The following is a 19,385-nucleotide window of genomic DNA, read 5'->3' as shown; positions in this document are numbered from 1 at the left end:
CCAGCTGAGTACGCTGTTATATTGGCCCTGCCGGCCTTGGTGCAGGCCTGATGGCGCTGCAGCTTTTCAATTTGTAATTAGAATACCAAAAATACATCTACTAGCTATTTCTATCAATTGATATAAATTGTAATTTGCAGCGTATCAAGAAATATAGGCGTATCAATTTTTTGCAATATACCGAATTTCTGGAATTTGTAAGTGGTTTGCAACTTATAAATAGTTTACAACTGTTTCACACCTTGAAATATCACCATATTTCCGATATGTCGCAGAAAGGCACTACGCTTAGAAAATTGGATACGTATCGACTTTTGCAATGATAAGGTATGTGTAGATAACAAATTGTTGTAACGTTGCAGGAAGGTATCCGCGTCCCCCCCGGTATTGAAGAGGCGAAAGAAAATATTTACATATAACCGTTCATTAAGTCCCACTAGAAACAGCATGATTAGGAGTTATAATAATTAGAAACGAAATATGTTGAAGGCTACACTAAGAGATGAAATTTCTCTTAGTCAATCTAGTAATTGACGATATATCGCAGGGACCAACAAAGTTTTGCAGGCAGACTGTTGTTGAAAGATGTCTCACTAATAGGGTACTAGCCAGAACAAGTTTACATGACTACGTTAAATGGAACACCATGCATGGATGTCGCTACCGGATGGGTAGGCTACCTGAGAGAACTTCAATTGCTAGGGGATTTCGTGGCAAAGGCGCGGAAGAGGAGTTTCCCTACTCGAAGAGGGCCCAATAAACAATATCTGTCTAGGAATTGTGATATAAGTTTATTGAATAGTGACAGAAATAATAAATGAAAACAGTTATTGGAGTTCGGCAGGAAGCGTTGTCAACTTGCGTAGTTCCACAATCGTCTCGTCCCACAGTTTCTTTTGGACTTCCTGGCCCTCTGGTGACTTGATGTACGTTCCTTTGCTGTGGAAAAAGTTAGAGATTGCACTCGAGACAGCTTATTCGACTTACTCGGTGATGGTCTTATCGATCAAGAACTTGCCATGTGTTTCTTGACCCACAACGAGGGCACTGTGCAGAACAATAGCACCACCGGTCTCCACAGACCGGGCCGCGATTGCTTTGACCACATTGATAAGTATGCGCAGATGAAACGGGAGTACATCGCTCATAGCAGTGTTCACCATTCCCGGACACAACATATTAATAATAATCTTCTTAGGATCTAGGCGCGGCGCCAAACTGTACATAAACAGCACGCAGAGCAGCTTCGTGTCACTATAGCGTTGGAAGGGGAGAAATGACTCCTCCTTATCCATGTACCCCAGGACGCCTTCATTTGCGCCGATAAAGGACTTCTTCTCGAGACTTGAGGACAAGTGTCGACGGCTGCCTACCCAGGTAATCCGTGCAGGGGAACCGGTCTTCTCCGCACCCGCTTCGAGATGTGGCAAGAGCTCGGCAATTAGCAGTACGTTGGAGTAGTAGTTCACCTGGGCAGTTCGCTCATGGCCGGTTGGGCTGCGTTCCAATTTTATCAAGCCAATACCGGCATTGAGGATGAGGAGATCGACCACAGGAGTCTCCTCGCGGAGTTTCTTTGCGAACTGCTGCACGCTATCGTATCGGTCCATGTCGACCTCCATCACCTTGATGACTGATTTGGGGTTTTGGGCTTGAATGCCACGGTCCTGACGGAGGGATTTGGCCAAGTCCTCGCCTTTGGCGACGTTGCGGACGGCGAGAATGACAGTTGAGGCGCGCAATTGCAGAAGCTGCTTGGTCACTTCCAAACCCATACCTGCGCTGGCGCCAGTGACGACCGCGGTCTTGCCGGTTAGGTCAATACCGGTAGGCAAGGGCTCGATTTTTGGTTGGATGAGAGCGACCATGATGGATATGAGAATGTGAGGTAGCTAGGTAAGACTGGCAATTGATATAGAGGATACAGAACAATTGAAAAACAGAGACAACAGAAGTCAACAGAAGGCATTCTTTATGTACATTCATCATTAAGCTCCTTACCGTTTTGGGAAACTAGGGCTTACAAATATTATCAATGGGTCCCTAATGACTCAGCATTCGGCCGAAGCAGGCTCCTAAAACGGAATAGCGTCGCCCGAGCCGCATCTGATTATCATTCCATCGACCTTGTGTACCACCGTGCCTGAAGGAGACTGACTATACACTGTTTATGTATAAATAAATTGATCTGGCTGAAGACAGAGATGCTTCCACTTGAGCCGCGCCCGATCAAAAGACCTCGATTATCGCTCAGCTGCATCGTCTGCCGCCGTCGCAAGGTCCGCTGCGGCCGCGAACAGCCAGAATGCACCAACTGTGTGCGGATGAAGGAAAATTGTGCCTACAAGGCCGTGGTACGCGATGGTTCTACCGTCCAGGTGCATCAAGTGTCTCCTGCGCCCCAGGACAGAAGCTCCCATGGGGCTAAACCCGATACCAAACACCTCACTTGGTCCCATTGGGCGCCTGGAGAACCTGACAATCAGATGGCTGCAGGCGATGAGCCTCCGCCTCCTACAGCTTGTTTCCCAAACCATCGACAGGATGATATTCCCTCGTGTGAAGAGGCTGTTCAGCGACCGGATGACCATGCTCGCGGAGTAAGAAGCGGCACGGCAAGCACCACCCAGGATTCCTCTGTACTAGGATCAACGTCCGCATCCACAAACCACCGAGATGGCTATCTCAGTCTGGGACGGGGCGCTCGAGCGCGATACATCGGTCCAGCCTTCTGGGGGTTTGTTGCCGGAAAGGTAAGTGAGGCGCGAAAATGTAACTGGAATGCTTGATATGTGCTAGAACGCTGATAGTTCCCTGTAGGAAAGTGAGAGTGACCATTTCTTTGACAAGAATCGCAGTCCCGCCTCTGGTCTTCCCCCCTCGCATATATCCGCTATTGGCATGTTTAATCTCTTACGGTTCCTGCCTACCAAGGGCGCAAGCGATGCTCTGCTCGAGGTCTTCTTATTCGCAGTGTGGCCTCTTTCCCCTCTTTTACATTGCCCTACTCTACGGGCAAATTACGAGGAGTTCTGGGACTATTGTAGGAATAACGATACTGTTCCGCCTTCAGAAAAATTTGTTGATGACCCGACCTTTATCTGCCTGCTCTTTGCTGTTTTATACTGTGGCGCATCCGCTGCACCAGCGGCCAGCTGGACGTGTTCCGACCTTCAGGATTTACAGAAGGAGACGACAGTTAACCGCCTCAAGTCGGCTTACACGACGAGTCTTTCTCTCTGTCAGTATCTAGATCATCCGACATTGAATACCCTAGTTTCGACGCTGTTGACCGGACCATTCTTGGACCGGTCTCGTGAACCAAAGTCCGAGTTGGTCTCCGTCAGCACAACAGTTCGACTTGCCCAGAGTATGGGGTTACATCAGGAGGGTACTCTGTGGTCTTCACTGAACCCTGTGGAACGAGAGACTCGCCGTCGGGCTTGGTGGTACATTGTCAGGCTCGATGTTCAGTCGAGCATCTCCACCGGGCTACCTCCCTGTTGTGGAAGCGAGGCGCTGGACACGGTGAGCATGATGGCTGACACACGCGATGAAGATATAGGCAACTTCCCTGTCTCCCTGTCTCTCAATCCAGACCCCTTGGCTTCGAAACAGTCTGTAGCCATCGTGTTCGCCATTGGGTGCTCAGAGACGGCTCGCCTGCAATCGAGGATTGTGTCACGCCTACAGAGTGGACGAGCTGTGACCCAGAATGGACTCAAAGAGCTTGTGACCGCCGCGAAAGCACTTCAAAATAATATTGACACCCTCATTGCCCGTATCCCTTCACAGGGGATCCCCGAAAAGGGGATCATTTCGTCCCGCGTAGCGAATGCATCCCCATACAGCCACCCAGAGCTTTACAAGGACGATGCGACTATGCCCACCGTTTTCGGGGCATGGGCCCGAATAATGTTGACTTTACTGAAATTCGACATAATCATATTACTACAAAAGCCATTATTGCCGCCCCCGGATAGTTCAGATGCCCAATCGTGCAAGGCATGGACCAGGTATGGATATTCCCCCCCCGATATAGTCCTGCGAACAAAACGCCAACCCGAGACTAAACTTCTAGCATGGCGAAGCTTTGCGTGAGTTACTGTCGTATGATACTGCAGGTATATCAAGTTCCCGCCTTCTCCCCATACAAGTGGTTCTGCTACAGCTATTACGGGCCTCTTCAATGTGTATACCTCTCCCTAATCTACATCCATTGTTTCAAGGACGGGAGGGAGATCCCGCTGGCCCGATATTGCGTTGACGAGATTATCGAGCACACCGTGTCCCATTATCAAGTCGCGCACCTTTCATTAGCAGGGGCTGGCCCCGACTCTGAATCCGAGATAGGGCTATCAAAGGGGCAGATGCCGCTGGCCATCCAGGTTCTTGTTGAACTTCACAGCCGCCTCGATTCGCATCTCGATTCCAATGACAATTCCCAACTTGCCATTAACGCTGCCGAGAATTCGATGTTCAACCAGCTCATTTCTACACCACCCTCTTCTATCTCATCGTCCTCGACCAAAACCTACCTCCACCGCAACCCCACAACTACTGCCCGTCCGCCAATGATCCATGTAAGCAAACCGGAACATCCAGGTAGCGAGTCCGTGACAGAGCATTACTCTGGTTTAGATTTGGATCGTGACTGTATTGCTGACATTGACTCGTTGTCATCGTCGTTGATTCTTGAATCCAACGATATCATTGTGCATCCTGCTCTGATAGCGCCGGACTAATTCCTTACTGCAGCTTTGTCTGAATGGCTAGAACCCTCTTTTCTTTTTACCTATTTCCATCTTAATACTGTAGAGCTAGACTAGCTTACATTGACTCCTGCTGCAGCCCGTACGAAGAAGTAACCAACCATCCACCCAATTCATCTTGATGCGTATTTCACTATTCGACGTATTCAACCAACATCGATGCTATACCTCACATATCTATCTTTAGTCTTTATTATTCATTACCTCCCTGTCCTGTATAAGGTAACTGGAATACGTTGCAGTACATTTGTCACTATCTGGCGTTAGCATCTACCGAAGTTTTGCGATGCTGAGCAATCAACTCATCTCTAAGCATTGCTAAGCAGAAATATAAGATAATCATATATAGAAATGAATCAAATCTTCTATAACTATCAATTGATAGCAGCCGAATCACTATATAAATTATTAGGGCATTAATTATTGCTGAGCTCTGTGGCCTGGCATAACCTGCCATCAGAAGCCACAGTCCAATAGTCACTTCCAACAAACCCAGGGCCGTACAGGACAACATCTGGATCGTATTTCTTCTTCACGGCCAGTAGTCGTTGATAATTCGTTCTATAGTAATCGCCCTTCTAGTAAGCCGGTCTAACCGTGGCCTCGTTGACATAAATACCGCTGTCAGGGGTTAAATTGCGAAGAACATCCTGGCCTGCAATTACCTCGGCATTGACCCGGTCCAAAACATCGACAGATACGGCCGAGTCAGGGTACGCGCTGATTATGAGCGAGTAGGCCATGGTACGCCAAGCTGGAAGAACGGCATTCTCAAGGCATGTGTGCGACAAAGACAGGTCGGCTGCGTTGCCACTGACCGTAAACTCGGTCGTGTTGCTGCCAACTATAGCGCGGATGGCGGCGACAAGGTGAGCGCGCTACTTTTTTGCCTCGACAACGGACAACTACACAACGGAATGAGCCGTCCACCTGCGAGGTTGTTCGTGGGAAAGTTCGGAGCTGATGTCAGCGCGAGGTAGTGGGGGTAGTAGGTGGATTTATGGGTGATTGTATTTGTGTAGGGAACGCTGAGCCGGTCTAGGTGGGCAAGAAAGGGCGTCAATGCGTCGGTAAGTGCAGTAATATTACCATCGAGAACGGTAATAAATGCCTGCGTCGACTACTGTGTTATGGAAAATACAGGCAGCGCCGGGGACGTGGTTCATGTCGGGCAGCAGGATATGCTAGGCGTCGATAGCATCCCAGTATGTTGCGTCGTCCGTTTTATTGAAATTCAATGTAGCTGCGGTCACAGGGCCATCGGAATGTGCCCGCGTCGTCTGCGACAAGATGACTGCATACGCACTGCCACCTCCACCGTTGAGAGCCCAGAAGAGATCGGCATTCTCTCTTGGAGAGGCTACCATGTATCCCTTCTCCGGGGTTACCACCTCAAACTCGAGAGAGTTGTCGGCTGCAAGGCCATGGAGCCCGATTAGCGGCCCGTGGCGTCCCGCAGTCACATATCCCCAAGCGAGCCCTACTGTTGGGCATAGTCCTCCTGTGACTCGCAGGCCTTGCGAGGCGACGGCCGAGTTGGCCTGGTAGGCTTGCACGCCGGCAGCAAGGCGGACTGCTGGCCCTGTGTAACCAGTACTGGTGAATTTGAGGAACGAGATGTCCTCAAGGTTGTGCATCCGAAGCGACAGAGAGTCCCTACCGGAGGATCGGCCCTAGTAATCATGGCCTGTGTTCTTTACTACTAACCGGATGTTGTAGTTCTTTGCGAACTGGACGCCGGCGACGACACCCTCGGCACTGCTCACGTTTACTGCGTAGTTAAGGAATGTTTCCTAGTTTGCAGAACGAGTATTTATCCCTTGTCCCGATTGAAATGAAGGGTGTGCATGAGTCATCGAGAAACTTTGGCGACATGACGGCTACGGGATCTGAAAAGCTAGACACAGGTTAGCTAGCTCCATACACTAAACAATAATACTCCCCGGGCAATAAACCAAAAAGGCTTAAAAGGAGATCGACACCCACTACTTATACTCTTCGGTCCAATTGTAAATTGGCCCGAAGCACGGCACATGCTGCATTGTCGGCCCGATCCCCGTAACAGACGCTGGCGAGTGGACTCCCCGCAAATGAGTCGTCCCCCGACTGACTGGTTCAAACTCTGCCATTGGCCCAGTGAGGGCCAACCAGCATCCTCTGGCAGATAGTGGCAACTTGCGTTGCTCACTGAGGGTGGGGAGGAGGTAGGCCAGTGGCTATTATCGGAATAGCGTCCAAGGCGGCCAAAAGTCGCCTGTACCCAAAATTTGGCATATTTCGGGCTCGTAGTGGATCTATCGAGGACAGCTAAACTATACGTTGGTTTTGGTAGGAGAAAGAGAAAGATGAAAACCCCATGATGAGAGATAGGGCCTTTGTACTATTGACAGAGACGTACAGGGTGTAGATGAGATCTCACGAGATGTTGGCCTCAACCGAAGTACTGTACTGCCTACGTTTGCGCCCTAAAATGTCACTGGATTGCAAAAAGTCTCTTTATTATCCCGGGGGGCGTGTCCGCTCGTTGTGGGCATTAGGACGGGGAATATGTAGTTGATAGGGTCCTTCCAACTAGTCCTTCCAACTACAGAATTGAGAAGATGCGCCAATTTGCTCTTGACAACAACCCTGTGTGAGGTCGATTGTTGCTAACGAGCACTCATCCATATCTATGCAGCTAGTCCATTGCATTATTTTACGAGGCCGTCAAGCCCACCAATTACGGGTAGAAGTTGCGCGTTGGAAATCATATGTTGGCCAGCTGAAAAAAAAAAAAACAAAAGGATGATGTAAGTAAGCAAGATCCTGGTTATAGATAAGCACTCGGAAATTGGCATATCCCAACATTGCGTAATTGTGTTATTACTACGTTGGCTACTGGGTGTTGTGTAAATGAGAGAGAGAGCACCGTTTATCTATATGGATTGCTGATCCCACAAGTAGGGTATTCTCTGATACATAGATCCAACCTGTCCATCCAGGAAATCAACTGCTAACACCGGTTCATCGTTCTTATCGCGATGCGAATGTCTTTCGGTCTTACAGGGCCAGAGCGCCGTCGCGAGCAAAATCGTCTAGCGCAGCGAAGGTTTCGCCGTTAGTAAGACCAGCCACTGGCGATAGACCTCGGCCATCTGAAGCAACTAAAACTGACTCAATTAAAATGGTATCTAGAGAGACATGATAGCCAACAAAGGTCCTCCGAAAGTCGTCCGCGTGTGTCAATTTCCAGTCTGGGTGTGCCATCTCATCGAGAGACAGACCATAAAGATATCGTGCGGCCAGAATCCACAGTGTCACTCCTTAGGAATAACAACACAGATCTCTCCGATGGCGCCCCTTACTGCGAGTTCTCTTGGCTTAACGAAGATACCGTTATTGATGGAATCAATTTTGAAAATGATTTTGGCAGGTCAGGACTAGAATCACTACAGGCACCAAACACTTGGATATCTCAACCCAAGGAAGACTTCTCGCAAACAGTGGACCCGATTCTCAAGTCCTTCTCACACGGCGCGCCTCATACCTCTTTTTATACCATTAGTAACGACACTAGAACTGTAGACTTTGTAAGCTCGGGAGCAAGTCCGCTTCACACCGCTGCGAAACGGGGTCATGTCAAAATCGTTCGTCTTTTGCTCGAACATGATGCATACTGCAATGTACAAGATGATGATGGTGCAACGCCGTTAATGCATGCTACAATCGGGGGGCATGAGGAAGCCGCATCTTTACTACTATCACACGGTGCCAGCATTCAATGCGTGGACTATCACAATCGATCAGCTCTCCATTGGGCCGTGATATGCCGACATGTTCACTTACTGAGGATGCTGTTAAATCATTGTATAGGGGACAAGTCCGTGATCGACGGTATTACTAGGGATGGGGGGACGCCGCTACACATCGCTGTTGAAACAAACTTTGAAGCCGCCGTGGAAGCATTGCTGAATTCCGGTGCAGATACGCAACACAAGGCTCGCAACAATGGAATTGTTCGTATATGTTCATAAGGAACATTGAAGAGATGACAGAGAATTTTAAAAGACCATCATACATATACATACATGACATTGACACTAAGTTTGACCTATATAATTGCTAGACAGATAGAATAACGTAGACTCGCTGCTATATCAATTGATGAGGTGGTAGGAATAAAAGGCCCTTTTGAGTATTTAATTTGACACTTTTAAACACGCAAAAAGATCCGTAGACAACACTATAGCCTGCTCCGAGAAATGCAAAGAGTAGACGAGGATATATGGTCAAGGAAAATGCAAAGCCTGATGTAGGGTACAGTTTTATAATATAACATTGAACAAAACACTCAGCATACTTGTTCAATGTTCAAATTGTATATATCTATAGATGTGGCTCTAGACTACCTATGTACGCGCACATATCGGTTAATTGACGTCTGGAACGAGCCGAGTATGATGTCTCCAAGCAACCCCGGACAATTCTTGGACCTATATTGGATGAAATTGGTCAATGTTCAATCCAGTAAAAACCGACCTAAGACACGTGTTAAAAGGGTCAACATAATTATAAGAATGGTGGTATCTACGTATATACCCAGGATCGGACACCATGGCAAAGTAATACTGCCCCAGATTTTGCACTCTGCAAAGCATGCTGCCACCCATCCTCGAAACGCCACCAACCTTCTATTAGTCCAAATATTATATCAGCCCGAAGCATTTGTGTTGTGAGTCCATGAAATATCAAAAATACATCTGACTACAACATTCTATGAGTCATGGCTAGTGCCACAGATATGTCACGAGTTGCGTGAATTACACCAGAGCCGAGGACGATATGTTGGGTATTTCGCAGCGATGTAACGGGCTCCTGTTCAATATCAACGACTTCAAACTTCACAGAATGGTACTGCTTGAAGATCGAGGCTGCTTCTGTAACAAAGAGAGAGCCGACATCGGTCATCGTGTATACAACGGGGTATATCCAGGCGAGCTAACGCGGGCAACAATCTGGACGTGCTACCACCAGTTCCGGCGCATATGTCTAATATCCGGAGAGGGCCCGCCTCGGTTGGCCAGTTGACTGCAATCTCCTCGACTAATGATTCTAGTTGCTGGAGGGTTGTTATAGCTTTCCAAGGAGTGTGCGACCTTCAGGTGCGGCAAATAGCAACTGAGTAGCGTCGGGTTTTCTAGAGAAGCATTTGGAAAAACTTGTACCAATTATTCCGATGAGTTTGACTTCAGCATCCCGTGCCTGTCTGTCGTGGAGAAGATTTTTCATCATTTCGTCGGTTTCTCTTGTGGGACATGCAACAGCGGAACGGGAGATTGGTCAAACCAGCTTTTTTTCTCTAATACATTGAATATGTAGTCCACAAGCTTTTCGTGTTTTGGGGCATGTTTGATGCGCTCAAGCTTCGTGCCAGGTGCTGCAGATCGAATGAAAACACCCGAGTTCTTCCGAAGCATTGCACAAAATGGCAACTGCGAGTTCATTAGATCTCGGTAGGAACTCGGCGTAGAAGGGTTGGAAGTTGTTATTGATAATAAGGTCATCCGTACGGCTTTTTATTTCGTTGAATGCCTCCAGGACAGTGTCCGAGTCTAGAATATAGTCCTTATTTGAAAGCATGACGGTAATTGTGCAGCGATCTATGATCAGCCATATCTTTAGACTGACGCTCTAGTCAATTGAATGGGAACTATTTTCGATCATTATATCTTTGGAAAGTGTTGACCTAATAGCAATCGATCCCTAGGGAGGGAGGTGTATACCCTGCATATAAGCACGGTCACTGTGTTGCTAATTCTTACATTTCTTACAATACATATTAGATGAAAGTCTCGAATGATGTACCTCGAGCCGCATACCCATATTGTTCTAGCCCCTTAATGCATGCATTGTCAGCAATAATATGTAAACAAAGAACTACAGCAACGTAACAAGTAAGCATGCGGGGCAGGGCTTACAATTATTAATCAAAAAACTGCGGTTAGGCTAGTTATTTGTATATAGATTACTAACAGTGTGAAATACAATTCACACCACAACCTAATGCCTCTCCGTCAAAAATCATCATGACCACTGATCCTACTACTGTTTTCATTACCGGTGCCAACCGGGGCATCGGAAAAGGACTTGTTGAGTTATATCTCGGAAAGCGAGATCACGTTGTCATTGCCGCAGTCCGCACTCTAAAGACTGCAGAACCGCTAGCCCAGATTCCCGTGGCCAAAGGCAGTCGATTAGTTGTGGTCAAACTCGACGCTACGGTTGAATTCGACGCCGCAGACGCCATCAAGGAACTATCAACCCAACACGCAATTAACCATCTGGACATCGTTCTCGCGAATGCAGGAGTTTGCTATATATGGCCCACGGTCGCTAACGTCAAGATTGATGACATGCTTGCGAGTTTGAGGCCTAATGTGTTTGGGCTTATATGGTTGTATCAGGCAACACGCCACTTGCTGAACAACGCTGTCGATCCGAAATGGGTCACCATCGGTTCAACTGCGGGAAGCATTGGGGTAAGTACTGAATTCACCCTGAGTTATCTTATGTTCGTCACCTACAAAAAACGAAAGCTAATCAAATTGTCTACTGTATAGTAAGAGCGTTTTTCCTTCCTGGAAGCATCCAAGATGTGGTTTCATCTCAGAAAGGTGTGAGACTAATGTTTCTCTAATAGGGGCCAATTACCAAATCCGAATGCCGCGTACGGGCCGACAAAATCGATGGCGCACTGGATCACCAAGCGCATCAACACTGAAGAGAAGAAAATTACGTCTTTCGTCATCCATCCTGGGTGGGTAGCCACCGATTTGGGTAATTTTGGTGCTACTAATATCGGCCTTAAAGAGGCGCCGGTGTCAGTTAAGGAGTCTACAGATGGAATAATCCAGATAGTTGACAAGGCTCGCAAGGATACACACGGAGGGACCTTCTGGGAGTACAATGGTCAGCCGTACCCCTGGTAGAATAGACTTCCAACCGTGTTAGGAACATTTTGGTCTTTTCCTAATAAATAATGTTACGTTGAAGCTTGAAGTTGTTCTGTTTCGCCAATTTGGACATATAGACACCATAATCTCCTATATAACATGCGTATAAAGACCTCGAAGAGTGCTTGATCGGGAAAAAGTATTTTCTGTCCAATTAGTCCATGATATACTGCTAGGGTGAAGAGTCTGACTGCTTATCAATGTTAAAGTTTCTTAGTGGCTAAGTTGGGAATACGTGCGTGTGGATGATTTTCATACATCGATCTACGCTAAAATCCAAGGATCCTGGAATCTCCACCATGCATCCGTGAAGCTGTTAAAACGGCCACCCGACCTTTTCACTATGCTCTCCAGCATTTGTGGTGTCGTGGGAAGAAATGGCCATGCCAACTACGCAGCAGCTAATACATTTCTTAATGCCTTTGCGAGCTGCCGACAATCTCAAGGCCTACGCGCCAACGCGGTTGACCTTGGGATGATTGTGGATGTCGGGTACATTGCTGAGGATGATAACGACCTATAGGATCGATTCGACAAAACTCACCAGGTTCCTGTCAATGAGAGCATGCTGCGGAGGGTGTTGACATACTCTATTTTGCAGCAAGGCGCTACCACACCACTCAACGCTGAGAGTACCGCTCAACTTATTACCGGTATTGCGTACCCGCTCCCAAAGGATGGCTCAGACATGGTGCAAGACTCTCGCTTCAGCTATCTTTATGCCGGTCTTAATGATAGTAAACAAGGTGGTTTAGACAGTATTGATAGCAGCGACAAGGGTAATCAAACGCTTCGTGCCTTGCAACTAATGATCAAGTCAGGTGCTGATTCGGCAGAATTGGTCAAAACATGTGTGGAAGTATTATCGACACAACTTTCCAAGATTTTACGGCTTGGGGACGAGGTAGAACCGGGTAAACCTCTCATGGCATATGGAATTGACTCGCTAGGAGGCGTGAAGTTGCAAAACTGGATCCGTCAGAAGATCGGGGTAGAGCTTTCGACCCTCGACATTGTCAATGGGGGTTCTCTTAATGCATTGTCTGAAAAGGTAGTTTGAAAGCTCCCAAAGTAGGGAAATAATTGAAACTAGCAATATGGAAAGGTGGCTAGAGCTCGGGGGGTTGTTACACGAAGCCTTCCCTAGTGAATGAGTAAAATCATTTCCTTTTCTTATTTATTTTTTCTTCATGTTAGTATCAGTAATAATCAAGGTAGATTGTGTTTGTAAAAGACAATACAGCATCGTGTCACTCATTGGAAAAGCTCGGCGTTGCTCCTTTCATTACGCTTGTCCGAACACGTCTTGTTTAGCGTAGAATGCTAACTTCGATATTTGCTATATAAAAAAGCTTTGGTCTGCTTTTGTAATGAATTCAGATCTCGTTAACACTTTTCACATCATCATGTATCATCCCCCCGCGAACAGCGCGTGCAATAATTACACCAGAATGAAGATCAAGCTTTCATCTAACACCGTGGACCTGCCAGGGTTCGTTTACTGTCGTACTATGAAAAGTCGTAATTCTTTCGGTCTCAGCAGTGTGATGATTCCCTCGTATGGCAATGAGTCGCCCAACAGATGGGCAAATGTCGACTTAGTCATTGTTATCCACCAAAGACTGTAAATCCGTATATCGCCCCGCCTTCTTTAAATTTTGAGTTTTGGCAATCATATTCTCTGATTCTATATCTGTATTCAGGGTGTTGATTGGCAGGTTGCGCTCTTCTAGAGGGAGAGAGTGCTCCAGCAAGTACCTTACCATCCACCCATCCAGCTTGTGTGACTCCGTGGAAAGAATGCAAAGGCTTTGAAACGACATCAAACGGTTAATCTAAAAGAGACAAGTCAGCGAGGGAGCAGTCATATTGGGACAGGATCGGCGTTCACCATCGCTTCCGTCGCGGGCCAGTAATTCTGAAGGTCTATTAGCGCCTCAAAGTTTGTCTTGAGCTCTTGACGGGCCGTGTGAAGATCTTCTGGTTCATCAAATAGAAGACTATGTACCAAAACAGAAGAGGACACAGCCGTCATGTGGGCAATCGTGGGGCAGTTTGCTCTACAGCCCTTCATCTGGCGAGACAAGTGAAGTAGGCTGCTAAAAGATGAAGCGTGATGTTTGCAAAGAGTGATGTACCCGGAACTGTCCGCCGATGAACACTGCCCACCCTCGAGGAAGCGAAAGTAGAGCAGAGTCGAGAAGTGGTGATATGTGAGATGCAGCGTAATGAAAGCTCCGCCAAAACCATTTTGCTCTTGTCTGATTACATTCTGAATCGACATCTGCATCTCTGGGGAGAGAAGGCGACTCCACGCCTCCAGTTGGTGCTTAAGGCTTTCCAACTCAAGGTCCATTTTGCTAGCATCCTTGACCCCGGTCGCAACGCGGCGGTTGAGGTCTTCAATTGGCACAAGATGATGAGAGAGCTTGACTAATTGGGCCCATATGCCGGGCTTCCATGTAAGTATCGAACCTTGCTCAATATCAGGGGGTAGAGAGCGGAATATAAGTTCATCCATAGGCAAGGTACAGTGGTTGTCAACATTCTCTATTCGACAACGGAGACCGAGGCCGGAGAAGCACAAACGGTCTGCAAAGTAGAGTGACCACCATATCTTGCGTGATATTTCCTGCTGAATTATTGGAGAATTGGTGTATGGCGAGTGGAGGCGTAGGATCTCGGCCATGCTACTAGCGATGCCTAACTGGGGTGAGAATGTGGTTCTCTCGTAGAGTGCTTACCAACAAGACTACTTACGAAGATAGAGCGCTTGAGATTGGATCCGACAATTGCCAGCACTTAAGCTTGCTAGTATCATACAGGTCTGTATATTTTCAACGCAGATATTCTCTAGATCGGCCTGTAGTAAGTGTTTCGCCACCTCTGTGAGACGCGCTTCAAGACCGGCCCTGTCGGGATCTGCACAGAATTTACTTCCCATGGCACAAAGGGCATACAGTAGCGCACTGCTTATATCGTCATTCTTTACTTTGGCCCTGAGTGTCGCCGCATGAAAAATACTCTGGGTTCGATCATGAATCTCCTCGATGTAAAGCTCAACAAGCTGTATTGCCAGATGCGGAGACAGCTCCGCCCCATCGCTGGAGGTGCGACGATGCGTCCGCCCCTGGTCATCGGAGTTCACGGAGTCTTGTCTGCTACCTTGTTCTAGGGTCGAAGACAGCCGTCTATCAGCTGGGCGGTTACTTGCCTCATGTGGTACTCCTTGTATAAGTCCAAGCCCACACTGTAGCTGCCTTTGCTGGCACGGGACACAGGGCTGGCAGGGCCCACGCCTGGAGCATTTGCGTTTTGATTGGCGGCATTGCCAACATGCCCTTGGAGCCTTCATCTCCGAGTCGCGGTCGTACAAAAACTGCGGTGTCAATAGAGAAGGGGATGGGAAAGCTGGGATGTGATGGCTCTAAGTAAAGGGTGGTGGAACCTCGACACGACTCACGGAAATGGCCGTGTTTAAGTGGCGGGCTGATCATCTTTCGGCCCCGTTTTGCACGCTAGTGGAATAACGCCCTTCCTATTGGGTAAATTCATTTATAGCAATCGGCCTCATCATGGTAGTTTCGAATCCGGTGCAATTGTTCTCCGCTTGCTTATTGAGCAAGGATTGATGGTGGGAGATTATATAAAGGCTGGACTTCATGCTTATAGTAGTGTCGATTCCACGAGAGATTTACAGTGGTCTCCTACAACATACTCCCATCCTCTATCCTTCTCGATCAATTTCTCTAGACTTCGATATGTCTAATCTCTTGGATCCCATTACCATCGGTGCCCGGTTTGACCTAAGAAATCGGGTCGTTATGGGCTCGATGACCCGCAACCGATGCGTGGACGACAATAAGCCAGGCCCGGCACAAATCAAACACTATGCTGACAGGGCAAAAGACGGAACGGGCCTCATTGTGTCCGAGGGCATTTTCATTGACTGGACTGGTTGTGATTGGCAATACACACCAGTAATGATAACAGACGACCACGCCGCCGCATGGAAAAGGGTGACTGACGCAGTTCACGAGGTTGGAGGCAAGATATTTATGCAGGCGTGGCATGCGGGGCGTTGTGCTCATGATGAGATGCCCATTGCCAAGGAGCACAGTGTCCAGGTTCTAGCTCCTTCTGCCATCAAGGCGAATGCAGGAGAGTATCATGACCTGCCTGGTCGACCTGTACGTACGAACCTCTTCCCTCCAGAGCACGATACTTACCTATTTTATATAATATAGGGACACACAGCCAATGTCCACGCCATCGAGGACCCGAAGACTATCATTGAGACATATCGACATGCTTGCACTCTGGCCAAGCGCGCTGGGTTTGATGGTGTTGAATTGTTAGCCCAAGGGTATATATTCTTTTTACATGTAGTCGTTAAGGGGAGAAGGTGCTGACCAATTCGCTCTCCACACAGTGGCTACTTGGCTCAACAATTTCTCAATTCGTAAGAAGTCTTTGTGCTAAAACTATCCATGTTAAATATGTTGACAGGTTAATTAGTCGCGCCAACAAGCGAAAAGACAGTTATGGCGGCACAGTCGAAAATAGGTGCCGTTTCATCCTCGAGACGATCGATGCTATTACCAAGATTTTTGAAGGTCCAGGGGCTATCTGCGTCAAGATTAGCCCTACCGATTACTTGAACGACTCCATGGTGGGCTTTGACGAGATGAAAGAGACGTACACCTACTTGATCAATGAAATGGTCAAACGTAGAGTGGGAATCATAACTCTGTGCCGTCGTGGGACATCTACTGGGGACCTACTTAACCGACCCAAGGAATTTTCCATTCCCGAGGGCTATGACCCTGTTTTAGATTTGGGAAAGCTTGTCAAGTTCCCGGGCAGCCCGTCTAGACTCATGGCCAACAACGACTACACAGTTGGGGAAGCTAACAGACTAATAAAGGAGGGAAAGATCGACATGATCACGTTCGGTCGGCCGTTCATTTATAACCCAGTAAGCAATCCATTCTCCCAAGACTCCCAATATAAACTAACATAGTCAGGACGTGATTCATCGCATCAGGCACGGAATTCCATTCGCTGTCAACAACCGGACCAACGCCGTTCTTTATGGCCCATACAAAATCCCCGATGAGAACTACAATGACTGGCCGGCTGCTGCTATTCTTGGTGTTTAGATACATTACCCTAGGAAGGACCAGTTAAGCTTGAACACTATTTTGGACAGGATATAAATTATCAGAGTGTGGTAATATCTATATATAAAGGGATGATAACCTATATAAAATTATATCTTTCTTCCGTTTGGCTATACACCTTTGTTGCCTTACTAGGGCCTGATTTGCAAGGCAGCCCGATGAAGTGAGTCATTTAATCCAGATTTAGGTTTACTGGCCTTCGATTTAAGCTGAGTTTGAAAGACTACATAATAGACCTGTTGGCGAGAAGGGAAAGTGAGATGCATTAATGTATAGCTGAATAGTTTAGTATTCACACTAGAAGTTTGTTAGCATATGATATACTAGCATACTACATGTAAGTAACTAAGCTCCCAATGTCCCTTTGAATTCACAACCCTGATTTCGCAAAGTCATATTCAATGTTGATACATATGTGAGGCTAGTATATATATGCGGCGGAAAGAGAAATTTTCCTGATATTCTATATTTCGTCAAGACTGGAATCTAATCCGTGAAGAAATGAATTAATAGCGTGGTCCCATCGTGCTGAGATTAAGAAAGGTGTCAATTATGTACAATTTTGGGTTTCAATCCTTGACAATATTATCTTCGAGTCTTTTCCCGTCGTCGCTAGTTTCAACACTCTCCACAACGTCTAGTCGGTTCGTGCGCTTGTACGCTGTGAACCATGGACCGTTGAAAAGCTCCTCTACTCGTTCAACGCTTATACCCGTCGTGTCAGGTACGACGAAGAACACGTATGTTAATACCAGGAAGCAAAACCCGGCAAAGAATAGAAATGCGCCCCAATTATTAGTTGAGTGAAGGAGCTCTGGTGTACTGTATGACATGGCGTAGATGAACAACCAGTGGAAGGTCTGTCCCAGTGCGCCACCAAGAGTGCGAAGGTGATTCGGCCACAATTCACCGCCAAATACGTATGGAAGAATAAACAGCCCTGTCATAGGATTAGTTAAAACAGATAAATTGAACGAGCTCGGTAGTGTGCGACTCACCCACAGAGTAACCAAATGCATGGATGAAGATGGCCGCGATAGCCGCTCGCGATGCACTTTTTGACACGGGTCCCTGTTGGATGTATTTTATGAAAACAGCAATGTAAATGTGTGAAACCATCTGTACCGTGATTCCAAGGAAAAGAGACCGTCGACGGCCAAGGCCGTCAACCAGAAAGAATGACGCAATGAGGATGAACCAGAGTTTGCTGAAGGAATACATTCCACTAAGAAACATGCTCTCCTCGTTGCCTCCCCCAACACCCAGCAACTTCATAATGGGGACAAAGTAAGATGTGATGGAATTGGCTCCAGAAAGCCGTGCTAAAGCGTAGGATATGAGGCACTGTTGCAGACGGCGCAGATTTGAACGCATTGTGAACATCTCCTTAAGCAGGGACAGGGTGTCACTAGATCTAGCACCGCCTTTTTCCAGTGATATTTCGATGTCGGAAAGTTCTGCCAATACACGGGAATTCTGGGCAGGCAAGCCGCGAAGTCGAACGAGGGCGACAATGGCCTCTTCTCGTCTATTAACCATGAGAAGCCACCGAGGGGACTCGCAGATGAAAAAGGTCGATATGGCACAGAGAAACATGAAGATGGCGGGAGCAAACCACACAATTTGGTACTGCATGTTGCTAGAGGGTAGGTGGACGTAGACACCATACACGCAGAAGATAGACGTGAAAGATGACAGGGCCATCGCAACCGCAAACCAGGAGGTGAGGAGGCCACGAATCTCACTCGGTGCAATCTCCACGAGAGTCATTGGTCCAATAACACTGAGCGAACCAAGACTCAGCCCCGATACTATACGTGACGCATACAAACCCGTTAAGCCAGGGGCGAGGGCGGCTGTTATTTGGCCAACGATCCATACGAGAATGTATAGGCGATAAGACCACAAGCGGCCGATGCGGTCGTTGATGAAGAAAGACAAGGCAGCACCGACAGCGTAGCCGACGTAGACAATGGACACAAATATCTTGATGTCACTCGATGCCGTACCTGAGCTAAGGCCGAAGTGGTGCTGGAAGCCAGGGAGAAGGGAGACGACGGACGACGAGCCCTGGTCCCATGCTAAAAAAAGTGTCAGTAAGTCCACTTAGGGAATATAACTGGAACTCACTCAGAGGAATAGCACTCATTGCAATGAGTAGGGAGGTGAAGATCAAGTTGCCATTGCAGATGACTTGTCGAAGGGCGGAGCGGATGGAGCGAACATATGCGGCCAGCGGTGACCGGTCGACGATGGTGTGGAAACCCATCTTTTAATTGATTCTCGATGGACACTGGGAAGGGCAGGGACATTTGGATGAAGTCCATGGTGACATATATACTGAACGTCGGGAAGTTGTTATCACCTACAGACCAGAACGTTCGTCTAAATTGTGGCCGGATTTGTCCGGTATCTCGGAATAATACGAGCAGCCAGTC

The 19,385-nt window shown here is 47.5% G+C and overlaps 8 protein-coding genes across 8 annotated transcripts; 3 read left to right on the top strand and 5 right to left on the bottom strand.

The window, feature by feature from the left end:
- Positions 1-827: 827 nt before the first annotated feature.
- TRUGW13939_01391 (uncharacterized protein) lies at positions 828-1,868 on the bottom strand (the record flags this gene model as incomplete). The annotated part of the gene is made up of 2 exons (XM_035484591.1): positions 828-939; positions 988-1,868. The coding sequence occupies 2 exons, from the start codon at positions 1,866-1,868 to the stop codon at positions 828-830; spliced, it is 993 nt and encodes a 330-aa protein (XP_035340484.1).
- A 336-nt stretch (positions 1,869-2,204) lies between these two features.
- On the top strand, positions 2,205-4,745 carry TRUGW13939_01390 (uncharacterized protein; the record flags this gene model as incomplete). Its single annotated transcript, XM_035484590.1, has 3 exons — positions 2,205-2,753; positions 2,821-4,097; positions 4,172-4,745. 3 exons carry the CDS (start codon positions 2,205-2,207, stop codon positions 4,743-4,745), a joined length of 2,400 nt encoding a protein of 799 aa, XP_035340483.1.
- A 443-nt stretch (positions 4,746-5,188) lies between these two features.
- Positions 5,189-5,515, bottom strand: TRUGW13939_01389 (uncharacterized protein; the record flags this gene model as incomplete). The annotated part of the gene is made up of 2 exons (XM_035484589.1): positions 5,189-5,302; positions 5,369-5,515. 2 exons carry the CDS (start codon positions 5,513-5,515, stop codon positions 5,189-5,191), a joined length of 261 nt encoding a protein of 86 aa, XP_035340482.1.
- Positions 5,516-5,956: 441 nt separating this feature from the next.
- Positions 5,957-6,409, bottom strand: TRUGW13939_01388 (uncharacterized protein; the record flags this gene model as incomplete). Its single annotated transcript, XM_035484588.1, has 1 exon — positions 5,957-6,409. One exon carries the CDS (start codon positions 6,407-6,409, stop codon positions 5,957-5,959), a length of 453 nt encoding a protein of 150 aa, XP_035340481.1.
- Positions 6,410-7,792: 1,383 nt separating this feature from the next.
- TRUGW13939_01387 (uncharacterized protein) lies at positions 7,793-8,785 on the top strand (the record flags this gene model as incomplete). The annotated part of the gene is made up of 2 exons (XM_035484587.1): positions 7,793-7,868; positions 7,947-8,785. The coding sequence occupies 2 exons, from the start codon at positions 7,793-7,795 to the stop codon at positions 8,783-8,785; spliced, it is 915 nt and encodes a 304-aa protein (XP_035340480.1).
- Positions 8,786-13,628: 4,843 nt separating this feature from the next.
- On the bottom strand, positions 13,629-15,261 carry TRUGW13939_01385 (uncharacterized protein; the record flags this gene model as incomplete). Its single annotated transcript, XM_035484586.1, has 3 exons — positions 13,629-14,467; positions 14,525-14,955; positions 15,014-15,261. 3 exons carry the CDS (start codon positions 15,259-15,261, stop codon positions 13,629-13,631), a joined length of 1,518 nt encoding a protein of 505 aa, XP_035340479.1.
- A 264-nt stretch (positions 15,262-15,525) lies between these two features.
- On the top strand, positions 15,526-16,926 carry TRUGW13939_01384 (uncharacterized protein; the record flags this gene model as incomplete). The annotated part of the gene is made up of 5 exons (XM_035484585.1): positions 15,526-15,954; positions 16,012-16,130; positions 16,197-16,226; positions 16,283-16,742; positions 16,792-16,926. The coding sequence occupies 5 exons, from the start codon at positions 15,526-15,528 to the stop codon at positions 16,924-16,926; spliced, it is 1,173 nt and encodes a 390-aa protein (XP_035340478.1).
- Positions 16,927-17,516: 590 nt separating this feature from the next.
- Positions 17,517-19,216, bottom strand: TRUGW13939_01383 (uncharacterized protein; the record flags this gene model as incomplete). The annotated part of the gene is made up of 3 exons (XM_035484584.1): positions 17,517-17,887; positions 17,946-19,028; positions 19,078-19,216. The coding sequence occupies 3 exons, from the start codon at positions 19,214-19,216 to the stop codon at positions 17,517-17,519; spliced, it is 1,593 nt and encodes a 530-aa protein (XP_035340477.1).
- Between the last annotated feature and the right edge of the window lie 169 nt (positions 19,217-19,385).

Source organism: Talaromyces rugulosus, chromosome I, assembly GCF_013368755.1.
Source record: "Talaromyces rugulosus chromosome I, complete sequence".
Taxonomy (NCBI): domain Eukaryota; kingdom Fungi; phylum Ascomycota; class Eurotiomycetes; order Eurotiales; family Trichocomaceae; genus Talaromyces; species Talaromyces rugulosus.
The sequence above is the reverse complement of the archived record's forward strand: the minus strand, read 5'-3'. Positions and strand labels throughout refer to the sequence as shown.